The following is a 14,551-nucleotide window of genomic DNA, read 5'->3' on the forward strand; positions in this document are numbered from 1 at the left end:
AAATGTTCCATGTGTACTTGAGAAGAACGTGTATTCTGCAGCTTTGGGGTGAAATGCTCTGATACTGTCGATTAAATCCAGCTAGTCCAATGTGTCATTTAAGACCATTGTTTCCATATTGATTTTCTTTCTAGAAGATTGTACTTTTCACTTTATATTTTTCATTGTTTGATTTTTTTTTTTTTTACACTGAGTGTGTTGTCACTTTTGTTTTTTTGTTTTCTTTTTAAAGCTAATGAAAAAGGTTTGAACTTCTTCCATGCTGGGTATGTCAGTTATTAATTGCTGCATAACAAAGTACCCCAAAACTTAGCAATTTAAAAGAGCGAATACTTAATTTCAAAGTTTCTGAGGGATGTGAACTTGGGAATGGCCTAGGTGGGTGGTTCTGGCTTAGGGTCTCATGAGATTGTAGTCAGACTGTTGATTGGAGCTGTAGTCATCTGAAGACTGTACTAGGTATGTGGTTCCAAGCTCATTCATGTGGTTGTTGGAAGGCCTCAGTTTCTCTTGGGCCAGAGAATTCCATTCCTCACTCCATGGAGCTCTTCACAATTTGGTAATTTGTTCTTCCAGGCTGAGTGATCTAAGAGAGCTAGCACCCAAGACTGGGCAACTCTTGGAAGTGATATATCACTTCCTTTGCTATGTGCTGTCAGTAATGTAGACCAATTCTGGTACATTTTGAGAGGCTGTGAATACCGGGAAGTAGGGATCATTGGAGGCCATCTTGGAGACTAGTATCACAGTGGGCCTATAACAGTATATGTCTTTTGTAACAATTTGGGATTGTAGAGAAGCAAATTAATTAGAGAACAGTTGGGTGGGAACTGTGCTTAAAAATTAGTTATCTCCTTATCAATCCCTGTAAATATTTGCTTTTCTTTTTCAGGTCCAGCACAAAATCAAATGCAGGTTCCACCTGGGTATGGACTGCATCCTCAAAACTATAATGTTCCCTCAGGATATTACTCTCAAGGACCTGGGAAAACGACCTCATTGCCATTGGATAGCCAGTGTGGTGGTTACTACTCTGGTGTCTATACGATACCAACACAAAATGTGGTGACTCCTAATACAGCAAACCAACAATCAGGAGCACAGCAGATCTATGGCAGGGGTCCTCCTGCCCCTCACATTGTGGGATCCACTCCAGGATATTTCCAAGGTGCCGCATCATCCTCATCCCATTTGCATACGAGTGCCTCCCAGCCATACTCCTCTTTTGTGAATCACTACAATAGTCCAGCCATGTACTCTGCCAATTCTCCTGCTGTTTCTCAGGGATTTCCCTCTACTTGTGGTCACTATGCTGTGTCAACTGTTTCTAATGCTGCGTATCCTAGTGTTTCATATCCCTCTCTGCCTGCTGGTGATCCATATGGGCAACAAATGTTTACCTCACAGAATGCTTCGACTATCAGGCCGGTTAGAGAGAATTCATGTTCTGGTCAAAATACCGCTGTCAGCCATCCATCACCACTTCCACCTCCACCTTCACAACAGTACCACCAGCAGCTGAGTCTTTCAGGATACAGTCCTCTCTCGTGGTCAGCTTCAGGCCTTCCATCGACCCAGGACAATCTCATCCGAAACCACACTGGCTCCCTGGCTACAGCCAACAACAACCCAAATGCTGGTAGGTTGCATGAAAAGTTCACCAAAGCATGGCTGAAAATCAGTGCATTTCTGATCACGTTTTTATTTGTATCAAAGTTAAAATGATATTGCCAACAGAAAATTGGAAATTAGCTTACCTTTGTAATTAATTTGCTTTATTTATTGTGGTATTACCCATCATTTCCCTTGGCCATTCCTCTTCACGTATTCACAATTAGCCACCCAACCATCTGCCTCATAAAGCCTAGTTCCTTGCCATGATTGGGATCTCAGTCAAAATTTTCTGATGTTTTGTGCCTCTGCAATAGTTGTCGTTAATGTGAGTTAGGTATAGGGCAAATGGAAGGGTCCATTTGACGATTTGCTTTGTTAGCCATTACTTTTTTCTTAATATTAGCTCAACTTTGGGATAGTTACTATACCAGCCAGAGCCCCAGTCACTATACGAAAGATGATGGCCTGCAGTATAACACTGGTTTCTCTAAGTTAGCTCCTACTAGTGACTTTCACAGAAGACCTATTTCCTATACATTAAAGCTGATGTTTTCTTATTCCCAAATTGGCAAGTTAGGATGAAGGATGGGGAAGGGGAGGAAAGATGCATAAAGAATAATACCCTTGTAGTTAGTCTTTGTAATCTTCCTAAACCAAGATGTTAAATTTATGAGTGTAAGCATGTAGTTTTTTCAGCGTGGGGTTCCTATAGAATATGCTCTTTTTTATTTTTACTTTTAGTTTTTTATTGGGGAGCAGTGAGTTTCTCCAGGGCCCATTAGCTCTAAGTCGTTGTCCTTCAATCTAGTTGTGGAGGCGCAGCTCAGCTCCAAGTCCAGTTGCTGTTTTCAATCTTTAGTTGCAGGGGTGCAGCCCACCATCCCTTGCGGGAGTCGAACCGGCAACCTTGTGGTTGACAGGACGCGCTCCAACCAACTGAGCCATCCGGGAGCTCAGTGGCAGTTCAGCCCAAGGTGCTGTGTTCAATCTTAGTTGCAGGGGGTGCTGCCCACCATCGCCTGCAGGACTTGAGGAATCGAACTGGCACCCTTGTGGTTGAGAGCCCACTGGCCCATGTGGGAATCGAACCGGCAGCCTTTGGAGTTAGGTGCATGGAGCTCCAACCGCCTGAGCCACCGGGCCAGCCCTATATCTTCACTCTTAATTCCAATACTGTACTGTGAAAGCCATAATAAATATAATTTTAGAAGTTAATTTATTAAGAAATGTGTTTTTTTTTTTACCTTTAGGTTGTTAAATTACTTTTAAATTGTATTTTAGAAGTTGACAAGATATATCTCAAATATATCTTAATATGTCAGATGCTCTTCGCCATTTCAGAAGAAATACAGAGGTTCCTTAAAATCTACTTTAAATATTACAGAAGTTCCCAAACTTTCTCAGTTGATGTATCTCAGTGTTTTTTCACAGTACCCCAGGCAACTTAGTAATAATGGTTCAGGTGATTTCCAGATGTCACTCTGTTTCTTTTGAAAATTTAAAATGTCCTTTGGAACCCTGTGAGTTTGTTACAGGGGCTTCTTGTATACCTAAGTACAAGATTTGGGAATCATGGGAATATTGATTTTAATTTTTTGGGAAGACAGGCAACTTAATTGCTTTCTCTTAAACTAGATTGCCGTATTAAAATGAGAATCTTAGGTATTAAACATAGTTTTGTGTGAAATTCATCTTTTGAGGAATAGAAAAAATGGTTGCATTTTTTATTGTTTGATTATACTGATTTCATTTTCAAGTATAGTAAAACTTCTTAAGCAATTTGTAAAGGGCTGGAGATCCAGAAGCATAAACCTGAGTTAAGTGATTATCAAAAATACTGTGATGGATACAAGCTGTTATTTTTTAGGCAGTTGATGAATTCAAACTCAGAAACACGGTATAAAAGACCTTCAAATGTTACTTCATTTGCCTCTTTATTGTAGAAAAGCATAGTAGTATAATTTAGCACTAGAACTTCAGATTATTTTGTTAGAAAGCATTCAAGCATGTATATTTTAAGTGCTATATTTGGTTGTTCACTCGGTAAAATTTTGGCTACTGTGGAAAAGGTGTCATTTCATTAGGCTGTTTAAAAAATTTTAAACTGTCAATGTAGTTAAATCTCTCAAGGTTCAGAAACTCTTTTTTAGATTGAGGTGAAGTTGGTTGAGTGTGTGACTTTGGGATATAAAGGTACCAATCTTTGATAGTAAGATAAGTACTGAAACTCGAGGTTAATTTAAAGCCATTTTCTTAAAATTTTTACTACCGTTTGTTTTGAAAAGTACATAATTTTAAAACTTAGCAAGATAAATCTTGTTGCCAAGATCAAGAATTTTGCCAGAAAAAATATATATTTTAAAAAAAAATTTTTTTTAAATTGGGGAATATTGGGGAACTATGTTTATCCAGGACCCATCAGGTCCATGTCAAGTCTTTGTTTCAATCTAGTTGTGGAGGGTGCAGCTCACTGGCCCATGTGGGAATCGAACCACTGACCTTGGTCGCCAGCAGTGTGCTCTAACCACTGAGCCACCAGCTGCCCCAGAAAAAAAAATTATTAAAATTATTTTTACTATTCCTTGCTTAATAAGGATCACATCTTAATAGCATATTACACAATAGTACTCTGTAATTAGTAATTGTACTATCTGATTACTGCTGTTTTACTATGTATAATTTTATAAAACGAAGCATTTAAAAAGCTACTTATGAAAATAATAATAGCAAACATTTATATAATCCTTGTATAAAAATCCACAACATAAGTGACACTAACACATAGTCACTGATAAGTCAGTATTATATGTATTATCTCAGGGGGGTGATGTGCCTGAGGAAAAGCAAAATAAATACTCTGTAGGAGATGACTATCTGGACAAAGAAATACAAGTTAGAAATGAAGTAGAAAACTACATTGGAGGTATAAATAGTACCGTAGAGAAAAGCTTTGGAAGCTTATGAGGTTGCAGAATTGCAAGATAGGAATAACATAATTTGGCTCCCTCACATTCATACTCCTTCAGTTTTTCCAAAGCTACTCTTGAACCTTCTCTTCTCTCAACATTGTACCTCCCACTTGTAAATTTTTCTACATTGATTCCTTCTCTAAACTCATAAGATGCGACGTTCATCTTTGTGATCACTTCCTTCGGATCTTGGCTTTATCAGGTGTCCCTTTTCCTGCGTTACCAATTTCTTAGGTTCTACCATGCTATGTATACTATTAGAAAGGTGAGAGGAATTGGTGAAGGAAAAACAAGCTTGGTCCTATGTGGTCCAGCAGCCATCAAAAGTTTTTAAGCCAGGGGTGACACTATATGATTTATGTTTCAGAACTTTATGAGCAGTGTGGTAGGTAGACTGGAGGAGGAAGAATTTGGAGACAGGAAGACAAGCTAGGAAGGAATCACTACAATTATTTACATGCAGGGTGGTGACTTGGGCTGGGACTTGTTTAGACATAAGACAGATAACAGAGATGACTTCGGGGATTTGTTGATACAGTTTATGAACCAAAAGGAAGAATAAAAGATACCTTTTAAATTTTCTAGCTTGAATAACTTGAATGTGTTGTGGTGCTATTAGCTGAGGATTATTTAATCTCTAGTTCTGAAAGAATTTTGTACACAATTGCTAAGGAACTACAAGAACGAAGTAGGGAACTACTAAATACAGGGGGGGGGGGGAAGACATGATTTACTCTTGAATCGTGAGTTCTGTCTAAACATCCCATACCTGCAGAAATACAGCTGCTCATTTTTCATAATGCCAGTTTTATATGTTATTCTATCAAATTCTTTGTGGAAGGGACACTTTCTTTTTGGCTAGCCTGCTTCTATGGTCATTAATGTTTGTAGAACTTTTCTCCATTCATTTGACACATTTGAAAGCCGACTCTGACAGGCATTGTTTTAATGCTGGGAGATGAAATAGTGAGTAAAAATATTTGATCCTTATCCTCATGAAGTTTGCAAATCTATGTGGGGAAGCAAACATTATCCAAATAAACACAAATGAATGTAAAAGTTATTATTTAAGTATTGTGAAGCAGAGATATATGGTGCTTGGCCAGCGCACTCCAGGTCCATCTATTAGTCATGACGCTTGGGGAAATTTTCCCTGATACTCAACATCTGAGCTGAAATCTGAAGGATGAGTTCTCCTAGGGCTCCATTCACATGTCTGGCAGTTGGTGTAGACTGTTGACTGGGCACCTAAGTTGACTTCCACTTGACTAAACTACCTTACACACCTTACACGATGTCGGCACATTGCAAGAGTGGAAAGGCGTAAGTTGCAAGGCCTCTTGAGACTTGAGGTATGGGACCTGCACACCATTACTTCTGCCACATTCTGTTGATTAAAGCTAGTCAGGGTTAGCCCCAAATTCAGGGGTGGGATAATAGAATCCCCTTCTTAAGGAACAGCAAAATAATGTGACTATGTTTTTAGTCTCCCATGATGACGTCTGTTCTTCCTAAAAATGATGAAGCAATCAGCATACTTAGACTCCCTTCCACCTTCTTTCCCCATTCCCCATGTTTATATCATTTGTACATTATAGGGACACATTTTGTTCTGTCACTGTATTTCTACATTTGTTTCAGTCTTAGACCTAAGTTACACACACATGCACCACACACACATCCTACATATATACACATACATACATAACGTGTCTGTATATGTGTGTATATACATACCTATGTATGTATATGTTTAGTATGTAAATACATACTCATGTATATGTTTAGTATGTAAATACATATACCTATGTATGCATACGTTTAGTATGTAAATACATCCACTGCTTACTACTAGTCTTTTGCCTTAGGTTTTTTACCCCAGATTTGAGATATAATTGGCATATAATGTTGTATAAGTTTAAGGTGTACAATATGATAATTTGATATACATATGCTATAAAATGATTACCACAGTAGAGTTAATTGATACATCCATCACCTTCACATAATTACCTTTTCTATGTGTGTGGTGATAATATTTATGATCTATTCTCAGCAACTTTTAAATATATAATACAGTATTGTTGACTATAGTCAACTGTGCTTTACATTAAATCCCAAGAACTTATTCATTCTAGCAGTTTGTACCCTTTGATTGGCCTCTCCACATTCCCCTCCCCTTCAGTCCCTGGCAACCCAGTCTGCTCTCTGTTTCTATGAGTTCAGCTTTCTTAGATTCCACATATACGTTAGATAATACACTATTTGTGTTTCTCTGTCTGACTTACCTCACTCAGCGTAATACCTCAAGGTCCATCCATGTTGTTCCAAGTAGCAGGATTTCCTTCTTTTTTATGGTTGAATAATATTCCTCTCTGTGTGTATCTACACCACATTTTCTTGATCCATTCATCTATTGTATGTTTACACATATACACACACAATGTGTATATGTACCATATTTTCTTTATTCATCCGTCGATGGACTCTTAGGTTGTTGCATAGATTTTTCAGTTTTCTCTTGGTTGGCTGAAGATTACCCTCTAGGTCAGGCAATTTGAACTATCACAAAGGCCCAGTGTGAATCACATGTACTTTATTCCACAAGTCCAACCTAGTGTTACCATCAGGCCCTTGCTTAGTTAAATGTGAAATAAGGCGTCTGATTAGAAACAGCAAATGAGAAGTGTTTATTCTACACTGGTGCAGTTTTCAATACAAAATGAGATCTGAGCTGATACTGGGAACATTTGTGGAGTTCATGAACCACATTACTGCAGAAGCAAATGCCTCTATTAGTCTTCTTATCTGAGGTACCATTGCATAGTATAGTAATTAATAGCAGTGATTACCAGTTAGTAAAGAAAATCTGTTTTGAGTTTATTTTAAGAAACTAAGGAAGCTTGTGAAATGTTTTAGGACATTTCCTATTAAAGATTATCAAAACTTTGGTACGTTTTTGGTTGTTTTGAAAATAATTTCTTTGGACCACCTTATTTTCTAGATATAAATTACTAGGTAAATGTGTTGCTAGTGAAGTTTCTACAAGAACTTCAAATAAACTGTATTCTGTTGGTTTTTAATATATTTCAAGTTTATTATTGTGGGTGAGATAGTTTCTTGTTTTCAGTTGCAGAGTCTTCATCCTGTCCTGTGATGCAAACTGTTCAGCCGCCCGAATCCAGCCCAGCGGTATCCACTGTTGTGTCAGGAGCCTCATCAGCAAGAGCACCTCCCACTGCAAATCACCTTGTTGAGCCTGTGGCCTCAGTTACCCAGCAGCCATCAGAGCTGTTACAACAGAAAGGTACTGGAGAACTTCATTCTACTATATGTGTAGCACATATATACACACATACCGGATTCAAATTGCTGATTTTTAGAAGTCAAACTGTATAACCATAATTTTTAGAAAATATGAAAAAAGTCATTTACCGTATTTCCCCGAAAATAAGTCCTAGCCAGAAAATAAGCCCTAGCATAATGCTCATAATATAAGCCCTACCCCAAAAATAAGCCCCAGTTAAGATCGTCAACCAGCTGGACGCATTTAGTACGTCCATTGCAACACATGATGGACGTATTGAATTATAAAATAATAATATATAATTAAATACAAATAAATAATATTATTGATATTAATACTTAAAATAAATGATAATGTAAATTATAATTAAGTATTTGTAAATACCCAAGCGGGTACCTTTGGACGAGAGGTAAATGCTTAAGGAAACAGATGAATTCGAGACTTATTGCCGAATGACCAATTGGAGTACAGATACAACGCACGAATAATGTGCACACTGATAATGAATGGACGTGGTTGTGTCTAATCTGAATCTTCATAATTCAATACATTGTGTGTTGTAACAGATGTACTTAATGCACTCGTGTGAAATAAACATTTTCTGAATTTTGGTGCCTGCAATTTTTCGTCGCTTTTGTGTGGACCACCATTCTTAACTGTCGTCCTTTTTTGTTGCCATTCCTGTCTTGTAAGTCTTCAGTTAAAACTTGATTTAGTAGTAAATTTAAAGGGAATAATATTTTGACCCCCAGACAAGATGAGAGCAAAAAGAAAGAGCTATTCTGTCGAGTACAAGAAAGGAATTGTGGAGGACTCCCAGGGGAAGAATCTTACGGCTCTCTGCAAAGAGAAGTAGTAGTATCTCTGAATGGTCCGAAAATGGCGAGCAGAGTATGATAACCTCAGTCAACAGGTGGACGAGGGAAACGCTAAGAAGCACAACTGTGGATCAGGTCGGTAACCATTATTTCCTGAGCTGGAAGACATCATCTGTGAATGGATAGCTGACAGGAGAGCAAAGGCTTTGGTTGTGCGCGGGACTGATACTCAAGCATTTGCCCTTGCAATGGTACCACAGTTAGAAACATCCTTGGAAGAATTGAAAGCATCACAACACTGGCTGGCTGGCTTCCTTCAGCGATATGAATTTTCTCTAAGATCAACAACACTGTTCAAGCAGGAAGATACTGAAGTTATTAAATGCGCACTTGCATTCAAGTCTAAATACCAACTTTTCTAAATACCAACTCTCCAACATGATTGCTATGGATGAAACTGCAGTGTTTATGGGCCAAGGATCTCAAATGAAAATTGATCAGAGGGGTGCCTCGTCAATCTACATTCCCTCCACTGGTTACGGAAGTGCATGTGTTACCTGTGTTTTGGCAATTCGTCTTGATGGAAAGAAAGCGCTACCTCTAATCATCACTAAGGGCAAGAAAGATAAGGTTGAACGTGTTTCAGGCATTTATGTTCTTGAAACCAAAAAAGCCTGTTGTACACAAGCAGTTATAAGGAAGTGGGTCAGTTTAATGCTGCCACTTGTTTTGCGAGGTGACCAAAGAGGTCTGCTAGTCTGGGATTCAGCCAGCACTCACCGCACTAAAGACAAGAAGAACTTCCTTGCAGAGAGAAGAGTAAAAGAAATAATGATTCCTGCAGGAATGACTGCCTATCTCCAGATTCTTGATATTGCAATAAACAAGCCATTAAAGGACCATCTGCACATGGAAATCAATGACTACATTGAAAATAGAATGGAGAGAAATCAGCGTGGAAACTTTGTGAAGCCTAGCCTGCAAGAGGTTGTGAGTTGGGTGAAGAATTCCTGGGATAAAGTCACTGACAGCTGTGTTGCCAGTGCACTACGAACAGGCTACATGGACAAGAAGTGCTCGTTTAAGGAGAGCTCTATTGCTGGACATGAGAGATTGGGACCAATGGTTCTACAGGAAATGGAGTCACAAGAAATTCAAGTCGGAATTCGGGGTTTGGAGAGTTATGACAGTGTTCCAGAAGAAGATGACATGATTATATTTGAATAAATGTAGATTGTTGTACATGAAAAAATAAGGCACCCCCTGAAAATAAGCCCTAATGCATCTTTTGGAGCAAAAATTAATATAAGACCCAGTCTTATTTTCGGGGAAATACGGTATAATCAATTCAAACATAACTTTTCTTTTTTATATATTAACTTCCAATCTCTAATTATGAGTTTATATTTTATGTAATTGCAAGCATAGTTTAAATATTATTTTGTATTTTGCTTTTACATTTATTGAATTATCCAGTTCTTCATCTATCTACATAGCTTTTATAGTTATTTTCCTGACTAACAATTCATTGTGTCAGTGTATTATATATTATAATTTACTAATACATCCCTCTATTATGGATCATGTGTTTCCTATTTTTTAAAGATTATAGCTTCTTTTAGGACATTGTACCCAAGATTTCCTTATTTAACATATCTGCATATCCTATTTGATGATTTCTGTGCTTTTCATCATTATTAATGGAAAGTAACCCTATTTTGGGAATGAAATTGTAAACCACATTCACAGCGTTGACAAACAATACAGTTTATTTGTTTGCTTGCCAGTATTCTCATTGTGCTAAATAAGTGACAGGCAACTAAAATGTGTTGTTTTGACCATGTTTCCCCACACTGTCATTTTTGGGGGCAGTATTCATGGTTATTTTCTGCCTAGCTAAAATTCCAAATCTATGGATGTTTCAGATTAATATACTGAATTTTTCATTTGATGAGAGATATGTTTTTAGAAACCTATAGTTTATATTTCCAGAGCAGCCAGTGTTTTTAGGGACTGTACTCACTGTGTAATGACAACCTGACCTTGAATATGAAGAAGTCTCGTATGTTCTGAAACTTGGAAAAAGCATCATAAATCCATAGGCTCATTTCACTGCCTGTTACCTGCTGAGTGTTTATGTGATCAACAGAAGCCTTTCTATAATGTGATCAGATTATACATTATAAATTTTCTTATTTGGATTTATAGGAAAACCAACTACAGCATCCAGGAGTGTCCATTGATTCCCAACCAGCTATACTGGGACTAGAATCTAGTTATTATAAGTGTTTACCTTCAAAGTGAAAGGCTGGTAGGAAAGTTTTGTTTGTCATGGGTGAGGGTAGATTGAAGCCCTAACTGAATGGTGTCTTTCCTCTGCATTTATGACTCCTTCCATTTTTGTTTGTAATACCTTGCTTGTTTTGACCCTATACATTGCTCCTGCTAATTTCTTTTTTCCTATAATATTTTTCTTTTTGACCACTTTACCTTAAATACCATGTTATCACCTTACTGTAAACTCGCTCACTCAATAATCATAATTGTTTTATTTTTTCCTTACTAAAAAGATAGATTTGAAAAGAGAAGGAGCTACCATTTATTGAGCACTCACAATGTGCCAGATACTTTATATTAATTATTTTATCTAATCCCCATATCAATCCTACGATGTAGATATTATTCCTGTTTCATACAGGAGGAAAATTAGATTCACAAAAATTAGGTAACCTGACCAAATGATAAACTAGTAAGTAGCAGACTGAAAGATTTTTAACTCAGGCTTTTTTATCTTGTGCTGTTTCTGTAAAATGAGGCTGAATTTTTTGTTATTGGCTGATAATAAACTCTTGATTTACCTAAGATAAGCTGCTTAAATAAGTTACAAAAAGACAATACTGGAGACATTTGAATTGTAGCTTTCATTATTCCTTTTTCTAAAGTAGGGTTTGGCTTCTTTGTGGCATCTTTGCTTTTGGATAGATCTGGGGTATACGCCTAAATGTTTGTGTGAGTTAAGGCTACCATGTATGCTGTGCAAGTTGTAGTTTGTGTGAATGGTGCCTCTTACAGTTGTGTGGTGTATGGCCTCCATAGGGTATGCTATGGGTCTGATGTGACTACTGAAATATTACTACTTAAAAGAGGTGAGTCTTTTTGTCCCAGCTTCAGAGACACCCATGTTTAGTTATTCTCTCAAGGACTCAGCATTTTTACTGGTTTTAGAGGAGAGGCTTTAATTTTTTGCTTGCATAGCTCCTAAACTTGTTTTTAAAAAACTCTGTAACTATTTTAACGTTTTTCAGATTGACATCGAAAATTTTTCACCAAAAGTTTAAATAATTGCGGTTATATAATTTTCAACATATTACATGTTGACTTAAAACAAAGATAGTACATTAGTCTTTGGATCCACAGGAGTGATACCTACTACCCTCCTTTTAAAATACTCAAATGAGACCTTCTTTAACATTTGGAAAGTTTACATTTTTTCTTTTTCTCCTTAATGTCATATGCCCTCCCCTGAATGTAATAATATATTCTTAAGCTAGAAACACTTTTATCACTCTTATCATATTTCTCTTTCACAATTTTATAAGTTGAAATTTTAACATTTGTTTCATTGTCTGTGACTATAAGTCTAAGCATTAACATTTTTTCTTCTGGGTTAAGTAATCAATACAATTATTATTAATATATAGTTGGTCATGATTTTTTGTATTTTTTTAATAGAAAGTACATGTTTATTGAAAATACATATTTCAGAGAGATGAGTGCCTCTCCCTCCTCCCCACCACAGTTTTGTGTCCCTGAATTGCATGATTCATTATTAGAATAAAATAAACTGAACTAAATTTCATTCATAGTTTTATTTTCAGACATATAACTGCTGAGAAACTTTGTTCACATAAAGTAGATTGTTGAAGGGTTTTTTTTAGTAAACAATAAAAGGAGGACTGCCTTTACCAATTGGGTTTTATAGAGATATCACCCATAAATAAATGACGTACATCACAAGTTGAGGTTTTGATAAAAATACATTGAAAGGATGTGATAAGATATTGGCAATGGTATAATGAAATTCACAATATTTTGAATAATTACTGATTCAGTAAAACGAGCGCTGGGTTTGGAGGCAGGAGATCTGCATTGGGTCTTGCTCCCACCTTGGGAGTTTGTATGTCCTCCTTTTCAAACCAGTGAGACAAATTTAATTTTTTGTCGTAAAGTTTGATGTAATTTTTTTGATTCAAGGAAATGTATTCCTAGAATTTCAAGGGGTATCATTAACTCCGGAGAAGTAAATTGTAGCATATAACTTTTAAGCCAGATTACTAAATTCAGTCAAATTTAAATGTCAAAGATCTAATACAATTTATCTTTTGTATAGTAGGTTATAAAAAACTAGGTAATGAGTCAATATACTGTTTCTCATTACCAAATTTGAAATAAAGTAGTACCTAACAGTATGCTATCTATGAAGCGTGGATCATCTTGAAAAGCATTGTATTCTTATGTTAAATATATGTATTGTGTGTATCAAACGCTGATATTTAACTTTTTAAAAATCTTTACATAGGAATTGAGAATATCATGATAAAAAGGAATGTTCCCAGGTGTTAAAAAGAAAAAAAAGCATACACTACTAAGTACTAATAGATTTACCTGTCAGTAAATTTTTTGTTGTTGTAATGAGAAGGTAAATTAAATATTGCATAAAATATTATAAAGTGATAAATGTTAATCTTTATAAATATGTTATGATAAAATAGGCTGTAAACTACTTTATTGAACATCTCATATTGACTCTGGAAGAAGTCATGTAAACTACTTATCTCATGAATTTTATCCAGTATATCTTGAAAAAAATTAGTGGTTACAGAAAACATTCTACTTATTTTTAAAAGAATTAATGTTACTGAGAACACTACTCAGGTTGGTGAAACATTTTTTTGTTTGTTTGTTTCTAACTAGTTATTTGCCCTATCAGGAATAGCTGAAAATAATTGTTTTTAATTAAATACATATACACAAAGGTATATTTTAAAATAATAGGTAATACTTATATAGTATATAGTATATTTCAGGTACCATTCTAAGCTATGAAATATGTATATTAATTCATTTAATCCTAAAACAACTATATGAGGTAGTTATTACCCTATTTACAGATGATGTAAATGAAGAACAGGAAAGTTAGGAAGTAGAACGTACAATTGAATCCAGAGTCTCCATCTTTATCCACAATGTGCTGCTTCTTGTCTAGTCAATATTTCTTAATGTTTTTGCTTTGTTCTCATGGGACTCTTTCAAAAGCAGTGGGTTTTTTTACAGTAGTGATTGGGGATCACATGTATATGCAGAATTATTAAATAAATTCATCATCATCCTCACCACCGAACTTTTCAATATTTCTGAATTAAGAATATTCCAGTGAGACCCAACCCTGTTTCTAACATGTTTCATCTTTAACTGAAACATGTGTGGCAAGGTCAAAGAAAGTCTATAGATTTAGGATGCCTTCATTAATCATTTAAGGAAGGGACAGTTTCCCTTTAGCACCTGAGAGATTTTTATACCTCAGGGCCATGTGTTACAGTAAAATTTAGGATAAGTTAAGGGTATGTGTTTTCTTTGTAATGTGAATGAAAGGCTGTTTTTAACACAGGCACTTTCTTAGGTGGGTAAGTTTTAGGAAAGAGTACTGTGGAAATCGATTCCCTTAAAACCATTCTTTTGTGAGAACCCATGCAAAGTTTTCTAGTATGTGTACCTAGTTTGAAGACCAACTTAGGAAGGACAACAGGCAGACGTCTGAACTCTTGAATTAAGAAAGCTAACCT

General features: G+C 36.2%; 1 protein-coding gene across 4 annotated transcripts in view; it reads left to right on the top strand.

Annotated features, from left to right (window-relative positions):
* The window catches only part of SEC24B (SEC24 homolog B, COPII component), an 84,070-nt gene that overhangs the window by 21,093 nt on the left and 48,426 nt on the right, over nt 1–14,551 (top strand). For all 4 annotated transcript variants that reach the window (XM_019741953.3, XM_019741955.3, XM_019741954.3 and 1 more), the window contains exons 2-3: nt 893–1,639; nt 7,714–7,890. In XM_019741953.3, coding sequence (XP_019597512.2) covers nt 893–1,639; nt 7,714–7,890 — 924 coding nt within the window. The remainder of the gene's footprint in view (nt 1–892; nt 1,640–7,713; nt 7,891–14,551) is intronic.

Source organism: Rhinolophus sinicus, chromosome 1 (genome assembly GCF_057876585.1).
Source record: "Rhinolophus sinicus isolate RSI-liver-muscle chromosome 1, RSI-T2T, whole genome shotgun sequence".
In the NCBI taxonomy this organism is placed as follows: Eukaryota; Metazoa; Chordata; class Mammalia; order Chiroptera; family Rhinolophidae; genus Rhinolophus; species Rhinolophus sinicus.